Source organism: Boleophthalmus pectinirostris, unplaced genomic scaffold, assembly GCF_026225935.1.
Source record: "Boleophthalmus pectinirostris isolate CB_2022bp ecotype Guang Dong unplaced genomic scaffold, ASM2622593v1 HiC_scaffold_3, whole genome shotgun sequence".
Lineage (NCBI taxonomy): Eukaryota > Metazoa > Chordata > Actinopteri > Gobiiformes > Gobiidae > Boleophthalmus > Boleophthalmus pectinirostris.
In genome coordinates, this window is record NW_026571299.1 from 21702802 (window position 1) to 21723963 (window position 21162).

General features: G+C 40.4%; 2 protein-coding genes across 2 annotated transcripts in view; one reads left to right on the top strand and one right to left on the bottom strand.

Moving 5' to 3' along the window:
• The window catches only part of LOC110165698 (arf-GAP with coiled-coil, ANK repeat and PH domain-containing protein 3-like), a 67575-nt gene extending 57153 nt beyond the window's left edge, over positions 1-10422 (bottom strand). Inside the window, exon 1 of the mRNA XM_055160961.1 lies at positions 10268-10422. Coding sequence (XP_055016936.1) covers positions 10268-10314 — 47 coding nt within the window. The 5' untranslated portion in view covers positions 10315-10422. The remainder of the gene's footprint in view (positions 1-10267) is intronic.
• A 3039-nt stretch (positions 10423-13461) lies between these two features.
• Positions 13462-18497, top strand: LOC129411028 (gastrula zinc finger protein XlCGF26.1-like). Its single transcript, XM_055160572.1, has 3 exons — positions 13462-13790; positions 14146-14266; positions 16261-18497. The coding sequence occupies exons 1-3, from the start codon at positions 13601-13603 to the stop codon at positions 17309-17311; spliced, it is 1362 nt and encodes a 453-aa protein (XP_055016547.1). The 5' UTR covers positions 13462-13600; the 3' UTR covers positions 17312-18497.
• Positions 18498-21162: the final 2665 nt, after the last annotated feature.

A 21162-nucleotide genomic window follows, 5' to 3' on the forward strand; every position in this document is an offset into this window, starting at 1 on the left:
CTGCACCTGCTTCAGGTACAAAGTGGGACAGGCTTCTCTCACCCGTGACTCAAACCACACATGGTTTTAAACAGGACATAGCTGTAATGATTTTGTTCTGACTCCACCAGTTTAACCGTCTGTGAACACATCTTAAAGGGACTGAAATATAAACTATAAATCCCATGTATTTCAGAACATGTTTGTAGAGGTCTACTACATGGTTAGCAGCTTTTACACCCACATGGAGTCCATCTGACCCACAAGGACATTTCAGAACAGGTTAGTAAAAGTCTAAACTACAAACTACAAGAGTTGTTCTGTTGTCATTATACCAAGATCCTAAGATACTAAGAACTCAGTTTTGAGCGTATACTAGGCTGGTCCATCAAAGCATGGTAAAAAATAAACGTTCAGATAACCTCGATTAGAACCTTGCCTTAGGTTTTGGCAGCCAAAAGATGATTTATGAAGAAATTTGGAAGGGAGATGTTTTAGAGGTTGCTCAAGCTGCATGAAGTTTTGAAGCTCCTGCCAGTGATTTGGTTTTCCTAAACAAGCTGTAACAGCTTGTCAATTCAGTTGTGAATTGCCCCTTAACAGCTTTGGGCCAACATCTTTGGTACTTGACTGAAGAAATGGTTGTCCTGGCATTCTTCCACTCCAGTGTGACAGAAGAACAGAAGAAGCTGATGGTTCACAATATTATGGAAAGGGGAAGTTCAGAGGTTCCACCAAAGTGACGTGATGCCCTTAGTCAAGCAGATTATGAAGGGAAGCAGATCAGAGATTTTGTCTCCACCAGCACCATGCATCTCTTCGAAGCTCTTAATCTGTCAAAAACATTTTGAACAGTTCCCTGCAGGAGACTGGGCTGATGATGCAGACTTTCAGAAGGTGCTAAAACTGTGTATTCCACCAAAGTTGTCAATGATGTTGCTGAAAGGAGGTGAAGCTTATTCAAGGTTTTAACTGCAGCCGAACAAAGAATGAAGATCAGAAACAGGATCTACTGCAGGAGTCAAAGACACAGGCACATCTTTAGTGACGCCACCAAAGACACAGTGGAGATGGACTTTATAAGCAACTTTTAATGGACTTCATGGCCCTATAGGGCAATTTTCAAGTTTCTTGAGCAACCTAAATATTAATTAATTTGCATCTAGAGAAGCTAAGAAAAATAAATAAAAAAATACATAAATTTAAAAAAAATTAAAATTAAAAAAAATTCTGGACCACCCTAGTGATACAGCTCAAGAGCATTCTTAAGACGTTCAGGAAAGCTTCATTTCAGTCCAGTCTGGGGACAGGACAGAAATGGGCCTTTTTTAATATCGACGCCTGCTCAAATGAGAATCTTGTTTCGATACTAGTTTTAGTATTGATTATTATCTGATTTTTGAAACCCTACTGAGGCTGGTTTAACACAAAATATGACTCAGTGGAGAAATATTAAGTTTGATTTAGATTATATTATATGACATAAACAAAAGTGCATGTGCTTTGTGACCATTCAGTGCAATTCAAATCAAGATATATATGTAATTTTCACATGCACAGTTGTTTTCAAAGCCTTCTCTCTCTTGTCACTGTCTGTGCTGGGCTCTTAAGAAGTGTGATTCTGAGGCTGCAGACATGAAAGCGCCTCCTCTGATCACAGCTGGGGTCTGAGTTTGCTAACTTAAATATTCATATAAACAGTGGGGGGCAGACATGTTCCTGATCTGTTCCTTTGTACCATCCATGAAGTTTAGGATTAAAGGGTCAACGAAAGGTCACGGTAACACTCCAGAGGCGTGTTCCTATGTTTAGTGTCCAACTGTAAGCAGCTTCTCCCTATGAACTCTATGGTACAGAGACACAGGGATATGAACCCTCAACACACTGTGACAGTGTCTTGTCCAGTCCTGTTTAGGACAGACCAGTCTGGCTATGCTTCTGTTGTAGGGAGTATTTTACCGCTCTATTAAAACAAAATTGTATCAGACTTACTTGACTGATTAGATCATTTCATTTGGAAGCTTAAGAAAAGTTGTACCTAAAAAGTGGACAGTGCATTATAGTGCAATAAACAACATCTGCTGGGCTAAACACTTAAGGGCTTAAACATATGTGTCTGTGCAGAATAAATTAACATTTAGCCACTAACCTAATTACATTTCTGTTCAGTGATTAAGAAAAAAAAGAAGAGATTTACCATGTTGATCGGAGGAGGGGTAGTGATTATGTGGGTTGAAGCAGCTAAGGATAAAGTTTGTGGCCAAGGCTCCTTCTCAGATCCTGATGTCGTCAGATCTCAGAAGTTAAGCAGGACTGGGCCTGAACAGTACTTGGATGGGAAACGCCAGGAATTCCAGGTGCCACAGTGGGGCTCCAGTAGCAAAAAACAAAACTGTCATTGTGTCCTTAGGCAAGCCACTTCACACACATTGTCTAGTATGAAATTGGAGGAGAGGGTCAGAGGAGAAGAGGATGCAGAGTAGATGAAAAGATGATAATGAGGTTCCATTCAAAATAGCCTGTGGCCGTGGAAACAAAAGCTTATTTCTTTGACCACATACGTATTACACCTACATGTCCATATACGGTGAGCCTGTGAGGGTGGACAGAGGAGATGACGCAGGTGTGAAGTAAAAATATGCATTCAGATAAAATGATCACAGATCTACAAAGTATCAAAACTACATGCTCTACGAAATCAAAGTGCTCTGTGTAACTTTTCCTGTTTGTGTCCATGGAGAGATGTTATCCATTTGCCTAGAATGTCCAACAGTATGATATTAAAAGTGCTGTACCTGATTTTGACTGTCTTAAAAATGTGAAAAACATCAACTAGTTCAGTGGTCCAAAGTTCTTCCTCACTTACCTTAAACATTCTGACCACCCTAATTATTCACCACAATACATATAATAATATATATACACAATACAATACAATATATGTAATTCACCACATTTAAGCACTTTCCAAAACTTTTGGAGACAAGAGTGGAGTTTTGCCATGACGATAAAATCAACAACAACTAGCATGCTAACATGCACTTCCTGATTATCAGACAACAAAACTCTTCATAATTAAAGACAGACAGTGCACACTAGACTCATTTTGATCTCAGGAGCTGATAATACAACATATCTGTACTGGGGTAAGACATATTTTGCGCAAATAAATGAAAGAAAATAGGTACAAGCCCTTTAGACATCTATCATGCATTTATTCAATACAGCTGTTTGTACAGCTCAAAAACACAGCGAAAAACAAGGTGTGAGTGGGGTCGCCTCTCCTCAGACCTGACACTGTAACTTGGTCTGGTGGAGTAACCTGCTAGATAAGCTAGATATATTTAATGCCATACTGCAGAACATCTAGGCAAAGCTGTCGGGGAACCCTCCGGCAAAAAAGTTGCATACTCCACCTTTAACATAAAATAACTGTAGTTTGTTTAGTCTAGTTCTGATATAGATTAAAGTGGAGTTGTCCTGATCCGATCACGTGGTCAGAAATCGGGGCCGATCACGTGACTGCGGACTTGATCTGGACTTGAAAGTTTTGTTCCGATCAGATATTGGATAAATAATATACATATATAACAAACAGTACACAGGACACACAGCACACAAAATTTATTTATTTTTCCTAACTGAGGCTCGGGATTTACTCAGGGATGTCCAGTTAGTGCGACTGTCTACCCCAACGTCTGCTGTGCTAGGGGCACACTCACGCTGGGACTTCTGGGCCGTGCCATGCTCAGGGGCCTATGGTGGAGCGGAGCTGGCGCTTTTGGTGGAGAGGGTGGGTCCAGTGGTGTGGAGTGTTTATTGAGCAGTGGGACCAATGTTGCAGTGCACGCTCTGCTGTGAGTTTGTGGATGTGGTGCCGGTGCCGGTGCCGGTGCAGGGGAGAGAGGCTGTGGGGCTTCTGTCTTTGGTCCTTATCGGGGGTGGGCACGGACGTAACAACTACAGTGTTAAACTCTAGTCTTACTGCAGGTGAATATAGTAATTAACTATATGATACTGTAAGAATAAAGTTCCTGAGAAGTACTGTCAATCAGTTAGACATTATCAATATCACAGTTAATAACTTGTGCCCCCAGAGGTACACAGAATGACCTATGGAGGTGCACAAAGAGAGTTATAAAAAATAAATGTCATCTCATTTTTATTTGGTAAAATTTTGTATTATTTGGATTTCATAGACGAGTCTAAATGTTTCAAATGTAAAACACATGCAAACATAAAATATCAAATATACAAAGTGCAGATTGTGCAGAGCTGAGTCTCAGGTCTGATCTGATTCTGGTCTGGTTCCTGTTTTGTTCAGTTCATTAAGTTTACTAATCTGATCCCCCAACATCCTGGATCTTATTCCTTGCGCTTAGTTCATTTCATAATGTAGTATCGGATCGGGACTCGGTATCGGAAGATACTCAAAATCAAATGACTCGGACTCGGGGACCAAATATTGTGATCGGGACATCCCTAGGTTCTTAAATTTTCAGGAAAGGTTCAAATGTGTCCTGTTTGTAAATCTTTAGTACTGGGCTCTGGTGAGCTACAGTTATAATACGTAAATGCCAGAGAGCTACTAGTTTTAGCGGTCACAAGAAATTGAAAGTAGAAGGGCCATAGCAAGCTTCTGACGAGGTACAGTTAGATGCCGATAAAACATAAACTATTATCCATTTATTAGTGCAGGTTAGGCATCAAAATGACACATTTACAATGGTAATTAATCAAATTTTAGCAATTAAGTGCAACACATATAATTCAGAAATCCTTTGGTGAGCTACGTGGAAGGGGATGGAGAGCTACTGGTTGCTCCCGAGTTACAGGTTGGAGACTCCTGCTGTAGTATATCTGTTCAAAAGAGAAGCTAGTTTCAAATCTAAAATATATTAGTGGTACCTGGGGCTGTAGTCGACTAAAGTAATTCTTGTCGGACTAAAAACAGGTGCTGGTCAACTAAAAAGGGGGTGGAGCAAAAGCTCTCCAAACTATTGCATACATGTATCTCTGTGTATCTGACCCAAACTGCACTCACAAGACTACACCTGAAGGGGGAGTTCATGCAAAAACTACTATTAATGCAGAAAAAAGTACCGGGAAACAATGTATTTATATAAAGACAGATTGAACTTGTGAATCGTGAATTCAATCTGACTTTTTACATAAAAAATATAAAAGAATACAAAAACTTCAAGCTCACTCACTCTCTAACTCCTCCTTTCTACTGGATAAATGACCTTCATATTTATTTTGGTTTTGATTTTGGCTTTATTGCTGGGGACAGGGCAATTATTCAAAATGGTTCCATTCTTGTTGAACCTGAAAGATTTGTCAATCATCATAACTGAGACAAGTCCAGACCTGATCCACGGGCAGGTGAGAAAGTACAGGAAATCAGGGTACAATATTGAGTCAGGGATAGGGGGTAGGTGAAATTTTCTAAGCACTAAAACCTTAGGACAATATAGTATTAAATATGCATGAATCACTGGAAATACAGTAAGATAATAAGGAGGGAACACTACTGCAACATAATACTGATCCATTATTATTATAATGAACATGTTTCTTTGTCTCCTTTACGTTGGTTAATTTAAAATACTCAAGTAGATTGTGTCTGCTCCAAAGCACACGTTTTTCCTGACGGTGACTATAGACCTCTCCATTAAAAACACACAGGCTCATCACTGACCACTAGACCAGACTTTAGAGGATCCTCTCCTGTCTGTACCCACAGTGTAAACCCAAAATCGCAGAGATTATTTCCCAATGTTCTAAATAATATCACAATTGAGTGATGGCTAAGGTACTGTAATACAATAGAACACATGTAGTGTAAGTTTGTGCAGATGACAGGTTTCCATGTTTTTGTAATTCAGACTTGGTTTGGTGAATAGTTCCTGTTCTATGACCAATGTTTATCATTCACCTCAGTTACATGAGTTTCTTTAAAAGGAATCCCTATATCTATCCAAAACACAGAGACAATTTATGCACAGGGAGCATGTTTTTCTGACCGTCTAAACATTCATTCAACAAAATACAATTTTTGTCAAGTGTTTTACTTACTTACTCTAAACTACTGAGTAAATTGTTTACAGTAAGATTGCTAAGTAACAGTTATGGAACTAATAAACAGTTATGGAACTGATGAACAGTTGTGGAACTAATAAACTTCACTACAATTATCAGTCAAGGATTTTGACTTCAATCTTAAATATAATTATATGTACTTTGTTTTAATGAAATGTGTGTTGCACTTGAATTGTAAACTACCATGTGGTACGTACAGTTCTAATATTGATGAATGTTCCAGTATTTTCAACTTCAAATGAGTATCTAGTTTCAAACCCAGGTTTTGCATTGATTTAATGGGCATCAATATTTTTAATAATAATTTTAATTAATCCCATCCCAGTCTCCACGCTCCCCTGGTCTCCTCCTCTTCTGCAGAGGAGAGTGAAGTGAGGGATCATGGGAAAGTGAACTATAGTGTCAAATGTTTAAGTGTCTGTTACTTCCTGTTCACTCCAAATCCAGCTGAAATAATCTAAACATGAGCGTCTCAAAGGGTCAAGCGTTTAAAGTACTATTCATAAGTTCATCACTTCCTGTTTACAGGTGCCATTTTGAGGACTTTTCATCTTTCAACAGATAGAATAAATTGACATGTTGAAAAGCATAGATAAGATGCATTCATGTTCTACAATTTGGTGATCATAGTTTCAGATGGAGGGCAGGGGCGTATAAAACTCTATAAACTCTATAAACTCTCACTGTTTTTGAATAAAATCTCTAAACTTAATATCCACCTTTTAACTGACAACAATCAAGTCTTTGGGGTTGAATAATGGGCACCACTTTCTCAAGAGATTGTGAAAAAAAAAAACAACATTTGACTTTTGTTTGTATTTCTCCTGAAGACATTGTGACATCTTTGTTTCATGTGAATAGGTCCAGTAATTACAGAGAAATGAGAGCTGGGAGGGAATTTGTGAAATATAAGGACTGTGCACTTCTGGAAAAGTGTTTGGCACTTGTTTTGGCAGGGTGTTAGGTATGGGCCCAAGATTTTTAAAAATCCATGGATACAAGTTGGGATCGCCCCCTAGTGGCCGGTGTACATAAAATCCAAAATGGCCCCTGACGAAAAGAGAAAAGGTTGTATTTCACCTTCCTTTTGTCTTAAATTGTTGTATAATGACTTGAGTTGATAAAGGAATGCAATTTCAATAATATATTCCTATTTTAAGGCCATTTTCATGCCAAATTTATTATAATGGTCACTTTTTGCTTGAAAAACGGTCCATATCTCTGAAATGAAACGACATACTGGATAAAGATCATTCAGGCCTTTAAACCCATATGTTCATTCTTAAAGAATAATACTGAACATGTTAACATCATTTTAGTGTGAAAAATATTGTTTTGGAAAAGCCTTTACCAGAAACTGGCTATTTCTTAAATCAAGTCAAAGAAGGTGCAGAAATTGTTTCATGGTTCTATGGAATGCTCTAGAATGTGTTCGACCAGGTTACTCAAGCTTTGCCATCGGATTCAGCTGGTTTTACTAGAACAGGGGTCACCAAACTTTTTTCTCTGGGGCCACATTATCTCTCCTGACTGTGATGGGGGCTGGGGTCGAGTCGGTCGTATAACAGAATTGTATGACCCTGACAACACAGAGACACAGAGCTCCACACTTTCTTTACATATTACACAAACTGCACGCTCCTCACACTGAACAAAAACATAATCAGTCATCCACTGTTCTTTGGAAACTCGACACTTTCTGTCAACTTTTCCTGCTTTAACACTCACCATTTTGCTGTCCTTAACTGCACTTCAGTACTCTGCACGTGTGTCCACTGTCACTGTTTGATCTTGAGCTTGTCAGGTTACGAAAATTCGACCGCAAATTCAGAGGCAAATGTAAATGGGTCATATAATTATTTAAATATAAATATAAATACTTCATATAAATATAATTTATTTTTTAAATCTACAAAACACAAGATGCATGTTATTATTTGCCAAAAAGTAATTAAAAAAAATAGGCCATGAACTTTTGAGAAGAGGAGCGGATGATGAGGTGGAGTCCCCCAGCCTTACAGTGAAGGACCGCCCAGAGAGGAACCACCTAAACCATTCCAGGGCGGTCCACTTGTATCCATGGATTTTTGAAAACCTTAGGCCCATATCTAACACCCTGCCAAAAATAAAAAAAACTTTTTCAGAAGTGCACAATTTTCATGAATTCCCTATGAGTCATAAACCAGGTCAATAAACCTACATCTGACAGTTCCACACAAACTTCACCTGTGAAGTCTGACCTGTCTCAGCTCAGGTTCAACTAGAGGAGTCTACAGTGTGCTAAGTGTATTGGCTGTCCCATAAGGCAGTTGCTTATACAGATCTGACCCAGGACACATTTACAACAATGTTGAACTTACATGTGTGAATTGGTCAGTGACCAGAAATGATCATCTTGGGTCTTTTTAATGGAGGGACTGAGTCTCTGAGCCACCTGTGTCAGATGCCCTCCCTGTGTGTCAGCCCCAGGACATCCTGAAGGAACTATACAGATCCTATACATGTCCCTGGACTATCCTGGGAACACTTTTGAAAGCCCCCAAAGAAGCTGGAGGAAGTGTCTGGGGTGAAGGAAGTCTGGCAGTCCCTGCTTAGACTGCTGACTCAGAAAAAGTACAAGAATTGGATGACACTGGCTTCTTTGTTGTGTTAAATTGCAATTATGAAAAGTTTATGTTTGGGAAAATTATTATTTGTTTTTAATGAGGCAAAATAAACTCAAAGTGTAAAATGTGGTAGATCTTTTTTCTTATCTCGCCTCTGTATCGATACAGACTTTGAAAGGCAGTCCTGACCCAGATCTGAGCCAGACCCCCAGGACCAGAACTCAGAGCTGCTTTAATGCTCCAATATGAAAAATAAGCTGAAGAGTGAGAGATCCAGAGACACACAGCAGCTTCTGACGTGTGTGAGAGTAAGTTTAAGTGTGACTCTTATTAGATTAGAAATGTATTTTTAAACCGACATTCAGTCACATGCACAGGGGCATTCACATTAGTGACAGGACTGAAATCTGAACTGATAAACTAATACAAGAATGCGTTTCAGAACATGCTTGTAGAGGTCTAAACTATTTACACAGAAAAAGAGCCCATGGAGAAACAGGGAAGGCATCAGAGGGAAATTTCCGTATGTTCTGTATATCTAATTCTAATTAATCTATAGGAGGCATAATAAACATGGAAAATCACATGTTTTATAGCAGTCTTAATAAGAAAGAATTGTCCTACCTCACTTGTCCAAGTTTTACAGTTATTTGAGGTGCAAGACCATATGATTATTACAAAGTATTAAGTAGCAGGCAAAGGAGAAATTGTCAACTAGTCAAAAGTTTTTTTTTTGATCATCCATGCTGTATCTTCAGTTCTGACATCAAGCACAAACATCAAGTAGGTGTATTTATAATTACAACCTAATAACTGAATCCTGCTTTTACAACAGTAGCTTCACAATAGCCTGGAGTAAGTGCTGCTGTTATCACCACAAGAGCACATCTCCACTGGGCTACGACGTGGAATACATTAAAGGCCTTGACTCCGTCCAAACCGAAATGCCATCCCAAAACTCAGCATTATTCACAAACATGTCGAATAATCGGCAGCATCTAGATCCATACGTAAGCTTGAATTGGCTCCAACAAAATGGATTCTCTTTGCAACCACTGTCAATTCTCCTTTGGGTGTCTTTGGGCTAAAATGTCGTCCAGTATTCACGGAATCTCAATAAATAGGCTTTAATGAGGCGTTTTATGATCATCGTAAAATGAAAATCGTGAGAATAATGCATGTCATGTTAATAGGCCCCATTGGTACGGTGTGAGAAAATTACTCAAATCAATGGGCTGATATCGGGCTTAAAATACCATAACTCAGAGCCAAATATATATATAGAGCACGTATTTTATGATAGCTGTAAAACTGCATTTACGCGAGCAATGTCATCAAATGTGTTGCCTCGGACAATTGGCGTGATTTGTCCAAAACGCGATAATGAATGGATGAGGAGGAGCGACGCCCTCTTGTTGAACATACGAGCCGATTCACGCATGAGACGACACATGTCTGCGGATTTTTACCCTGTTGATGCCTCGTTCAGCGTTCACAGCCCCGAAACAAAAATCGTGCGTAAAATGAAATCCATAGGTGCCATTTTCGAGTTACAGCATCGACGTGAGCAGATGTCTTACCTGAACCGCGGAGAGTCCTTGATACATTCTTCAAAGTCCACCGTCATTTTGGGGTTTTTCCTCGCGTAGTCTAGTGCGCGAATGTCATTGCCAGCGGCGTATTTGAGACTGAACCGAGTGCGCCGCGATCCGTGTGTGCTCCAGGCGCGCAGCGGTCTGTCTGTCGCCTCCTCTCTCCCTGTGGCACCGTGACACAGAGCGGAGGAGGAGCGGGAGGAGCGGCAGGAGGAGCGGCAGGGGGAGCGGCAGGAGGCGGATTACTACGACAGTCACCGTTGCTGCTGCTGCTGCTGAGAGGAGAAGCTGCCGAGCAATGACCAACAGGCAACGAGCGCCCTCCTCTGGCCAAATCACGCCCAAGGGACAAAAAAGAAAACCTTACTACATATTTACTACTGACTATAATAGCCTATAATATTAAGGAATTTCAAGTAAGGGCCTATAAAATCAAGTTGACCGGTCTGTTGTTGTTTAAAGGGCTCATTTTAAGCACTTATAAGCACTCATCATCACCCTGAGTTCTTCTCTCATCAGAAAACACTTGTTATCCCACTAGAATCATTTGTATTTCAGACCAACCATTGAGGTGGATGAGATCTGTCCTCATGAGGGGGTGGATGAGGGCAGGATCCCATCTCTGCTGTCTGCAGGTGATGTTGTTCTTATGGCTTCATTGAACCAGGACCTGCAACATACACAGAGATGGTCTGCAGCCCAGTGGGATGAAGATTGGAAAAAGGTGGCTTGTCCTCTCCAGATGGTGGAGTCCCCGCCTCAAGTGGAGGAATTCAAGTATCTCGGGGTCTTGTTCATGAGTGAGGGAAGAATACAAGTGCTCCAAATGATTTTCCTCTGCAAAGTGGCTGGGCACTTCCTTAAAGATAGGGTGGGGAGCTCAGTCACACAGGGAGAGCTCGGAGTAGAGCCACTGCTCGGGAGGAGCAGCTAAGGGGAGGGCATCTGTTCCGGATGCCTCCTGGACGCCTCCCTGGGGAGATGTTCTGAGTATGTCCCACCAGAAAGAGGCTCCGGGGGACCTTTTCAAATGGAGATGAAGAACAGACAGATCTCTGCAGAGTCTGATTCAAACTTTTGGGTCTGGTTTATGGTTTTTATCTCCATGTGTGTTGGACCTAGTGTCCATGTGAAATAAGAATAACTGACACAATAAAATCAGACTGCATATACAAGAATAGTGTCTGTTAGTTCAATAGAAATATATGTCTTATTGTCTGTGTGTCTTGGTGAAGAACAGGTTGTATAACTGTCCACCAGGAGTTGTACGTCCTTAAGTCCTTTTGTGAGTGCAGTTTGGGTCAGATACACAGAGAAAAATAGAATAAAACAGAAAAAATAGTTTTGAGAGCTTTTGCCATGCCAATAAGAAGTTTCTTTAATGGACTACAGACACAGGTCATGTTTGTGGAATAAAAAAAAATAAATTTAAAATGCGTATGATTTCTTTAACTTAAATAAGAAATCTTGTTCGGGCTGTGATGAGAGAGACATGTGCAATGTCACATTCATAATAACATAAAAATTAAAACAAATCACTCCGTCAGTCTGCCTCAGGGCAGCTGTGGCTACAGTAGTAGTTTACCACCACTGTAAGTGTGGAGTGACTGAATAATGAACCGTAAAGTGCTTTGGGTATCTTGAAAGGTGCTATATAAATGCAATCAATCAATCCTTAACAATTTCAGAGTGAGCCAAAAACTTTTCTTGAAGCACAATCAGAAGTTTATCATGATTCATGTTTTCTTTGTATTTTCTAAACAGTTTTTAATAGGTAACTAAAGCTGTCTGCTGCTTCTGAAAGGCCACACTTCACTGTGATTGGTTAACTCCACCTGTCACTCAGAGTCTTATTGAGGTTGACCAGTAGGAGGTGTGGATGGTGGAAAACATGTTTGACCATTCAGCTGCATAGAAAAAAAAATTAGAGAAAAAAAAAGAACAATTGAGTTACCACAGATGGTCACAGGGATCAGTATTTCATGTTTTCACTTTTTTTTCCTTTTAATTCTTCCAGTATTCCTTGAAAATACAATGTGATCATTAGAGAAATCACACATAAGCTAAGCCTGTCACACTAATCACACACAAAGACACATATCATTCAAAGCTAAATATATTTTCTACCTTCACATTTGACACCTCTCATGAAGTCCTGCTGCTCAAATGAGGATCTAATTTCAGTACTAGTTTAATATTGACCAATAACTGATTTTTGATACTTCTGACAACCTTAGTCTACAATAGTGTGTAATAATGAACTTCAGACAGACCTGGTGCAAAGAGGGATGGATCATGTGCAGGAGAGTCCATTTTTATTTTCAGTGATTATGTTTTTTCCTGCACTTTGTGGGCTCCTTAAACTAACAGTTTTTAAGGCTTTTTGATGAATTTCTTATTCCAAAAGGAGGAAAAATAATGGGAGGCTGGATGACCCTTGCCATCTCCTGGATGACCCCCCTCTGGCCCTCAGTCGTGAGTGACCTCTGGTACAGACAGAAACTTTATCTGCAAATGTATGTGCCTTAATCGGTGACAGTTCTGAAGATGGCTTGCAGCTAGCAGCCGAAACATGTCAACAAGGTAAATACACTTTACTGCATTGTCTTTAAAAAGAACCTAAGAAGTTAATGTATGTGCCTTAATCCTGGACACATCAGCAGCCTGCCCATCTTGGTTTAGTCCTGGTTTTGTCCATTTGAAATGGGAAACTCAAACCTTTATGTCCTGTTGGGTTGTTTTATGCCACTCTTTGTCAGTTTTAGACTTTTCACACACTGCAGTTTTCTACAGTTTTTATTTATTTATTTACTTATTTATTTTCCTGGGACAGTTCTCCATTTGCTTTTTTTCTATGCATGTTGGTTCATTGGCTTATCTGTTATTGACCAATGACTGTTTCACTGTTGGATTTATTAATTTTCTATTGGTTAAATCAGTTATCTTGCTACGCCCTATCTTGTTACGAGGAAACTTGATTTGGGACAGAATTCCTTGTTTATAATTACTTAAGTATATTACATCTGTTTTTTTTTCACAGACCTGGTTTAGTTCTGGTGGTACTTGTGTGAAAAGTGTGAGCTCTTCTTCTCGTCTGGCCCATTCTCAGTGACATAAAGTACACACTCTGGTCCAGCAGGTGGCGCTGTGCACCGGCGCAGACTGGAGGGTCACGCATGCGCAGAACGACTGGCGGCTCAGTCTCGTGGTGGTTAGCTCGGAGCTAAAGCTAAAAACAGTGAGTGGAGTTCATGGATCTATAATGATTAGTTTAATTAAATATGATTTAAATGATTTTATGACAGAGCTGTGGTGAAAATGTGCACAAGACGCACTCTGAGAGCTCTGGTGAAGGAGCGGCTGACTGCGGCTGCGGAAGACATATTTGCGCTGTTTGAAAGAACGATATCGGAGTATGAGGAGGAACTGCGCCTCTCCAAACAAGAGAACCAGAGAAACCAGGAGCTGCTGGAGGCTCTGAACCCGAGAGTCGTGCTGCTCAGAGCGGGTCAGTCTCTCCTCCACACACACATACAACTCACCACTACGTATATCTCTGTTTACATCTTTAAACTGGGTTTTCAGTCTGAAATGTTTGTATCGTGACAAGTACAAAGTGCTGCCTTTAATATTTGGGCTTTTTCAGCAGGGAACTTGAGGGCCAATCACATGTGTCTGATGACCGCTTTTTGCCCAAGGCCATAGTCTAAACACGTCTTTTAGACCAATGTCAAATGATTAATAATGAATAATGAATGAATAATAAATGCTTTCTATCGGCTGCAGTACGACTCTTGGGTTAACATTAGACTCATGTAAAATGTGGAGTTAGTTTGACATGTAGTTTCTGTTCTCTCCTTCAGGTGTCCAGACGGCCTCCCTCAGTCCTGATCCTGGTCTGAACCAGGAAATCCCAGAGACTCCACAGATTAAAGAGGAGCCAGAGGAACAGAGCGTCAAACAGGAGGAAGAGCAGCTTCCAGTGTAAGCCTCAAGCATTTACACTTTTTCAACTCATGTTTCCTCTCACAGAGGCTCTGTGAACACTGTACACGTCTAGCAGAGGGTTAGCAGGTTTGAGCACTGTAGACCTCACATGGGACAATTTCAAAATCTGCTGGGTCCTTTTACTCCGCTCTGTGCCATTTCACACTTTTCACACACTGCAGTTTTCTATGTTTTTTTACTGTGTGTAAAACATCTTTGAGTCTCCAAAAAGTGCAATAGAAGTCCAATGTATTATTATAAATCATTTGGCCGTTAACATTTCTGCTGTGTTTGGATGAGTGTTGGTCACAAACTTAGTCTGTTATATATTTTCTAAAAATCTATTTGTTTTGGTCATTATCACAGGGTTTTTAACAGGATTTACTCATTTGCTGTCTTGTGTTCTGTTGGTACCCTTCTGTCCAAAAATACTCAAACTGAAATGAAAAGAAATGCCTTAAATCTTTTTTTAACAGTCATCAAAATGCAGTCACAGAAGTGGTGAAAATACTTCACAAAACGTCCCATTTTCCATATAAAACATGAATAAATGTATTCTAGATCAGTACTGACCTGTTGTTTCAGTCTTGGACACAGATCAGTCACAACTCCAGTCTTGGTGACTCTTGAGTTTTTGTGCAGGAGCATTTTTTTGTTCTTGGCCATATTGGCCCATTAACTTCCATTATTCCATGATTATTATTCCATTATTATGTTTGGATCTGCAGTGACTCTATTAAAGAGTGGTTTCCTGATCATTTGTTTCATGCCCTTTTGAAAAGAGGCCAAAAGTGTGATTGTAATAGTTGACACTGAAGTGTCCTTGTGACCATTTTAAACAGACCTCTGTGAAGAAAGCCTGTGTTTCCCTCATGCTTTTCAGTGCTCTCTGGAGGGGTGTGTTTTTGTATTCAGTTGGGTTCTGGGGCCCCATACTTACCTGGAAGGAAGTATATGCCCCGAGGATGCCCCAAATAAGTACAATTTCTGTTTAAAGCTCCAGAGGTACAGCACAGGCAACAATAGCCTCATTTCCAGAGGGCTGGTAGGGGGCCAGTTTAGGGCTCCCAAACAGCCCCAAGGTACTACCTTCCAAAAGGTTCTGGCAGGGTTAGGACCTGGGACTGGTTTGCAGGGGGCAGACCTAGACACAGTCATTGGAGGAATAGCTGCAGGGCAGCAGAGACACACGCATAACAAAATGTAAATAGTGCAAACTGCGTAACAAAGCACAGTGTCGTCAACTTGCCGATGCAGCACAAGAAATGAAGAAACAGTCTATTCAGAGCTGCAGCTTAATCCACCCACACGTTCAGTTGAACAGATAATATGAACCCAATTTAACCAACTTCCTCCTCCTTCTTGGTTCCGGTAAAAGTGTAATTCCAGTGTGGAGCATGTGTTAGTTGATGCGGCCACATGAGTCCATGTAAAATTCTCCATAATCTGAAGAAAGCGTGTGTCAATGTACGTGAGGATCATCTGTGTGCTCTGGTTCATTTGTTATGAATTATATTCTGAACATGAAAATGTTAATGCACCATTTTTTTCATGGTTGTCCCACATCATACCAGTGAATGTGTCTTACAGACCTGTGTAATGCCCACAGCAGCCAGGGCGCATTATAATGGAAATGCTCCCTGGGTGGCCCCCTCATAATTGACCCACACCAAGGTGAACCTTGTCAGTGGAAATGAGGCTGAAGAGGGGAAAACAATGTTTAGGAAATTGTAATTTTTCAGTGTCACTGCAGAGCGGTCAATAAGAGTCTCCACGTGTACAAAACATGGACAGGAAGGTCTGTTGGTTATAATGCGAGTCTATGGGAGAAAACACTCCTTTACAAATGACACACCTTTTCAACAGAAAAACAAAGTAAAAAACATTTCAGCCTACACTGATTTTTTTAAACACAAGGAGCTTTTTCTGACCTAGATAACTGCAGCCTTTGTCCTATTTGGAACTATTCTAATAGTGTTTTTGATTTTCAGGTGTGTCCCAGAGTCCGGTGCTGTTGACGTGAAGACAGAAGAGTCCTCACTGCTTCAACAAAGACAAACTGAGGCCAGAGAGGACATGAGCACAGAGACACATTTACACTCAGAGACTGAGGGACACATAGAGCACTCTTCTGACACTGACAGGAGACAAGACTGGAGAGCTCCATTCAGCTGTTCAGATGACGAAAACCAAGTCCATACCAAAGCCAGAAGCATCTCTTCACAAAACTCTGGGGTAGACTTACTTTTGGAGGATGGACCAGAGACCAGTGTCACTATGAACAATGGTGATACGTCAGAAACACCTGAAGAAGCTCAGTGGAAGAGGCACCAGTGTGCTTTTTGTAGAAGAAAATTTGGGGCAAAAGAGCACTTGCAGAGGCACATTAGAATTCACACAGGAGAGAAACCCTTCAGCTGCTCATATTGTCTGAAAAAATTTGCCCGTAAATGTAGTTTAGATGCACATAGAAGAATACACACGGGCGAAAGGCCTTACAGCTGTTTAATCTGTCAGAAAACATTTACTCAACTGTCTGCACTAAATTACCATAAACAGACACATACAAATGAGAGACCTTTCAACTGTTCACTTTGTAGAAAAGGATTTATTAATCGTGGGGCTCTGAACACCCATAACTTAATACACACAGGTGAAAAACCATTTACCTGTTTAATCTGTAAGAAAGAATTTAACCGTAAATTTCTTTTAGATGCACACAGACACATACACATAGACAAAAAAACAGGCTGTTTGTCAAGAAGTAAAAAAACTGTAAAAACAGAGAGACAATTTAGCTGTTACATCTGTACAAAACAATTTAGCACTCGTTGTCACTTAGCTCTCCACATTAGAACCCACACAGGTGAAAAACCATACAGCTGTTTGACCTGTAATAAAGCCTTTTCACGTAAAGATGCTCGAGATGTTCACAGCAGAACACACACTGGTGAAAAACCTTACTGCTGTTCAATCTGTAAGAAATCCTACTCCTGTAAAGTGAGTCTAGATGCACACTATATAAAGCACATCGATGATTAAAGAGCTCCCACAAACTGGCCTGTAGTCAATTAACTAAATGATGGTGTCTTAGTGTCACAATACTAACATTTCACACTCCAGACCTGGAATAGACTTGATACTCAATATTGATTCAGATGCCACAATAGAATGTGATTTTAAACATGAACCATTTGCAATATTAAATCAGTTCAAGTTCTTTCTTTCTGTTCCCATGTGTCTTGTTCTGATACAGCTCAACATTATTCTGAGACTCTTAAGGAGAGGCTCATTTCTGTCCTGTCAACGGGACATTTTACTGTTGATAACTAGTTTACTATCGATTAGCATCTGATTTTCACCCTCATGCCTTAAGCTACATTCAGACTGAACGCGGCACACACTAATTACTTGAGTGATTGTTAACCCTGTGTGTAAATGTAGGCACAGTGAAGGTTTGTTATAGTTCTATATCAGGTCCCAGACTTGACACAAGCTTCTGCGGAGCTCGTCAGGGTTCAGGTGCATCATGGGAATTCAAACTATTTAATTTGTTGAAGTATTTGTTTTTTGTTTATTGTGACAATAAAACAGGAACAGTTCATGTTTGGCACAGAAATCTCTGCCCAATATGATTGTTTAATCAGCTGTCCGTATGGACCGTCTTTGTGGTTCAGCCAATCACAGACTTTGTGTTCAGCAGAAACTCAATGCGTAGTTTACTTGTCCATCGCAGGGCGTTTGGCGCGATTTGACACTTTGTATGTGAGCACAGCATTAATCAACAAAAATTTGTATTAGTCTACTAATTATTTAGTTTAGATTATAAGGAATAATATGCACAACATCAGAAAGGAGAAGGTAAGGAGTGAATTATGTGAAGAATTGGAAGTGAATCCTGCGTTAAATCTGTTTGTTTACATTGAAATGGATTTTTGTATTACATTTTCTGTATAATTAGTTTTATTTTGAGCGCAGTTTGGGTCAGATGCAAATTTAATAATATATACAAGAGTTTTTGACACACCCCCGTCAATAAATGTGTGTAAATATGCTCATATTTGTCTTGTTTGTTGTTTAAGTTGTAGGCCTGTCACTAGAATTGCAGGTCACTTGATTATGGTACTGTTTCCTTGTTCTAGTGGGGAACGTTTTGTAATTTTTCTGCACCATAATGAGATTTGAGCTGTGGAGGGTGGAATAAATAAGTTCTCTGACTCATTCAGTATTTATGTATTGCTTATTATGTTTGTTCATGTGGGACTAAACATATAAACGTTTCATTTGACAGTGTTTTACACCAAGGATCTAGGCTTGTGTTGTGCTTGTAATAAGTGGGAACAACCTAAACTGGATGTTAACACACAAAATGGTGGTGCCCGATGTCGCCTCCAGGGCGCATCTCATTTCTCTGTCATTGAGTCCTTCTCCGTGATTCTTCTCAATTTTTGAAGAAATCCCAGTCCCAGTCCAGCCACAGAGGAGACATGGGCTGAGGGTGAATGGAACAGTCTTTCCTTGGGCACAGGTTCTGACCAAAATTACCTTATAATGAGGACAATATTAAGGATTGTTTTATATTATTATTTCAGGACTTTTAAGTCAAAGTCAGATGGAAGACTGGAGAGCTCCATTCAGCTGTTCAGCTGCACAAATGAAGACTGAGCCTGGTGGAGACCACAACAACCAAGTGGAGATGAGAGCCAGAAGCACCACTGCACCAACTCAGGATGTCCCCCAAATACAAGTCTGCCCCACAGACCAGAGCCACCGTGAGCGATGGAGACATGGCAGGAAACATCAGTGCACCAGTTGTTAGAGTTTTATGAGAAACGGTCATTTACAGAGACACATTAGATTTCACACAGGATAGAAATCTTACAGCTGTTCAACATGTGAGAAAACATTTTTCACCATGTATTATCTAAAAGCACAGAGACCAGAAAGAGACCTTATAGCTGTTCAGCCCGTGGGAAAATCTTTTACAATAAGACTAATTTAAATGCACTTAAAAGAATCCAGACTGGACAAAGACCTTACAGGTGCTCAACTTGTAAAAACATTGACCAATAAGTTTATTTCTTTTTCTCGTATTTCATTTCTAAATGAAATACGAGATAAAAAAGAAAAGGAAAGAAAAAACAAAACATTCAGCTGCCCATCCTTTTCTATTTCCATGAAAGTCTACATTAGATGAACACAGAATAACACACGCTGGAGAGAAACCTTACAGCTGTTCAGATTGACACAACATTTTCCATAAAATCTCCTAAGTGTACTCTAAATGGGCAGAATAGAACACACACAGGAGAGAGATCTTACAGCTGTTCAGTTTGTGAGAAAACATTTGCTCTAAATTAAGCACAGAAGAACTCACACAGAAGAACAAGGTTCACCACAAGATCTGGTCTCTCAAAACCCTTGAACTCAAACAGAGACCTTTCAGCTGTTCAGAGTGTGACTGAAGCTTTATTGTGGTTTTATGAGATGAGCTTTTATTTGTCTTGGGCATCTGTCCATCTCAGCCTGATTCTTCAGACTTCTGACCTGTCCAGATCCTTTGACCACACAGTGACTTAGAGTTAGGTTAGTTATTATGTCAGAGGTTGTAAACGAGTTCTTCTCACATGTGTCACATGTGTCATATGTGCCATATGTCATTAGTTATTTCTGTTTTAGTTGAAGCTAGCTCCTAGGTCATTTGTTCACCTGTTGATACTCACAGCGCCTGTGTGATTATACATAAATTAGAACATTAAATGTCAATCAAATGTACACACCTGTTGATATATTAATGACTAATTTATGTGTTTCACATGAAAATGCATCTGCTTCATTTGTTTGGTCAATAAATATTCATAAACCACAATTTGCTTAGGCTTGGGAGTTGCCCTAAAACTCTTTTAGTCAAAGCCACATTCACAAAGAGTATGCAGGAGTCCAGCTTTATGTCCATTTATATTGTTTCTATCAGCAGGACCTGTAGTACATAAGCTGATACTGTAGCCACAGTTGCCCTGGGGCAGACTGACAGCACTCTCTCTGGCCTGAATGGTCACTACCTAAACCCCAACACCCACAATGAATCAGTGCTAGTGCAGCCTTTGTAGCTCAGTGAGTGAGGATTCTGAGCTTGGAACTTGTGCGCGCATGCACACACACACACACACACACACACACACACACACACACACACACACACACACACACACACACACACACACACACACACACACACACACACACACACACACACACACACACACACATCCCCCAACACCCCCCAGGACTCAATAACCAATGATTCACTCAGTCTTTGTTATTCACATGTTTTAATGCACGTGGACACATAAAAACACCTGAACACTTTACTGGTCACGTGAGACGGAGCAGTTCATGTGCGCTCGTGCGGTGCTCTCCGGGAGGTGTGAGCAGGACACTCGGCTCTTCTTCGGAGGAGCTGACTCTGGAGGAGTGCTACAAAGTGCTCTTTGGAGGAAAGATCCTGGGCATTGAAACCCCCCCCCCCTCATTTTTAGCTTTAGCTCCGAGCTGCGCTCCATCTGCGCCTGGGTGACTCTCCAGTCTGCTCCGCTTCACAGCGCCACCCACTGGATCACAGTGTGTACTTTATGGTTTTGAGAATGCGATAGTAGAGAAGTGAAGAAATCTCACTTTTCATACAAGTACCACCAGAACTAAACCAGGTGTGGGAAAGGACTAAGCCAGGTCTGAAACAGGACTTAACTTGACTTTAGTATTTCTAAACCAGAATAAACCGTGGGAGTGTGTGTGAACATGAATAATATTCAGGACTGTACACTTCCACCTGCTTTACAGCTGCTTTCATTTCTCACTATGGACTCTAAGGGTCCAAAAAGAAAAAAAGTGTC

Bases quoted from the DNA above. Each gene is read 5' to 3' on its own strand.
- LOC129411028 (XM_055160572.1), top strand. From the start codon at position 13,601: ATGTGCACAAGACGCACTCTGAGAGCTCTGGTGAAGGAGCGGCTGACT. The intron at 13,791-14,145 runs GTCAGTCTCTCC...TCTCTCCTTCAG, and splicing joins AGTCGTGCTGCTCAGAGCGG to GTGTCCAGACGGCCTCCCTC. The intron at 14,267-16,260 runs GTAAGCCTCAAG...TTTGATTTTCAG, and splicing joins GAGGAAGAGCAGCTTCCAGT to GTGTGTCCCAGAGTCCGGTG.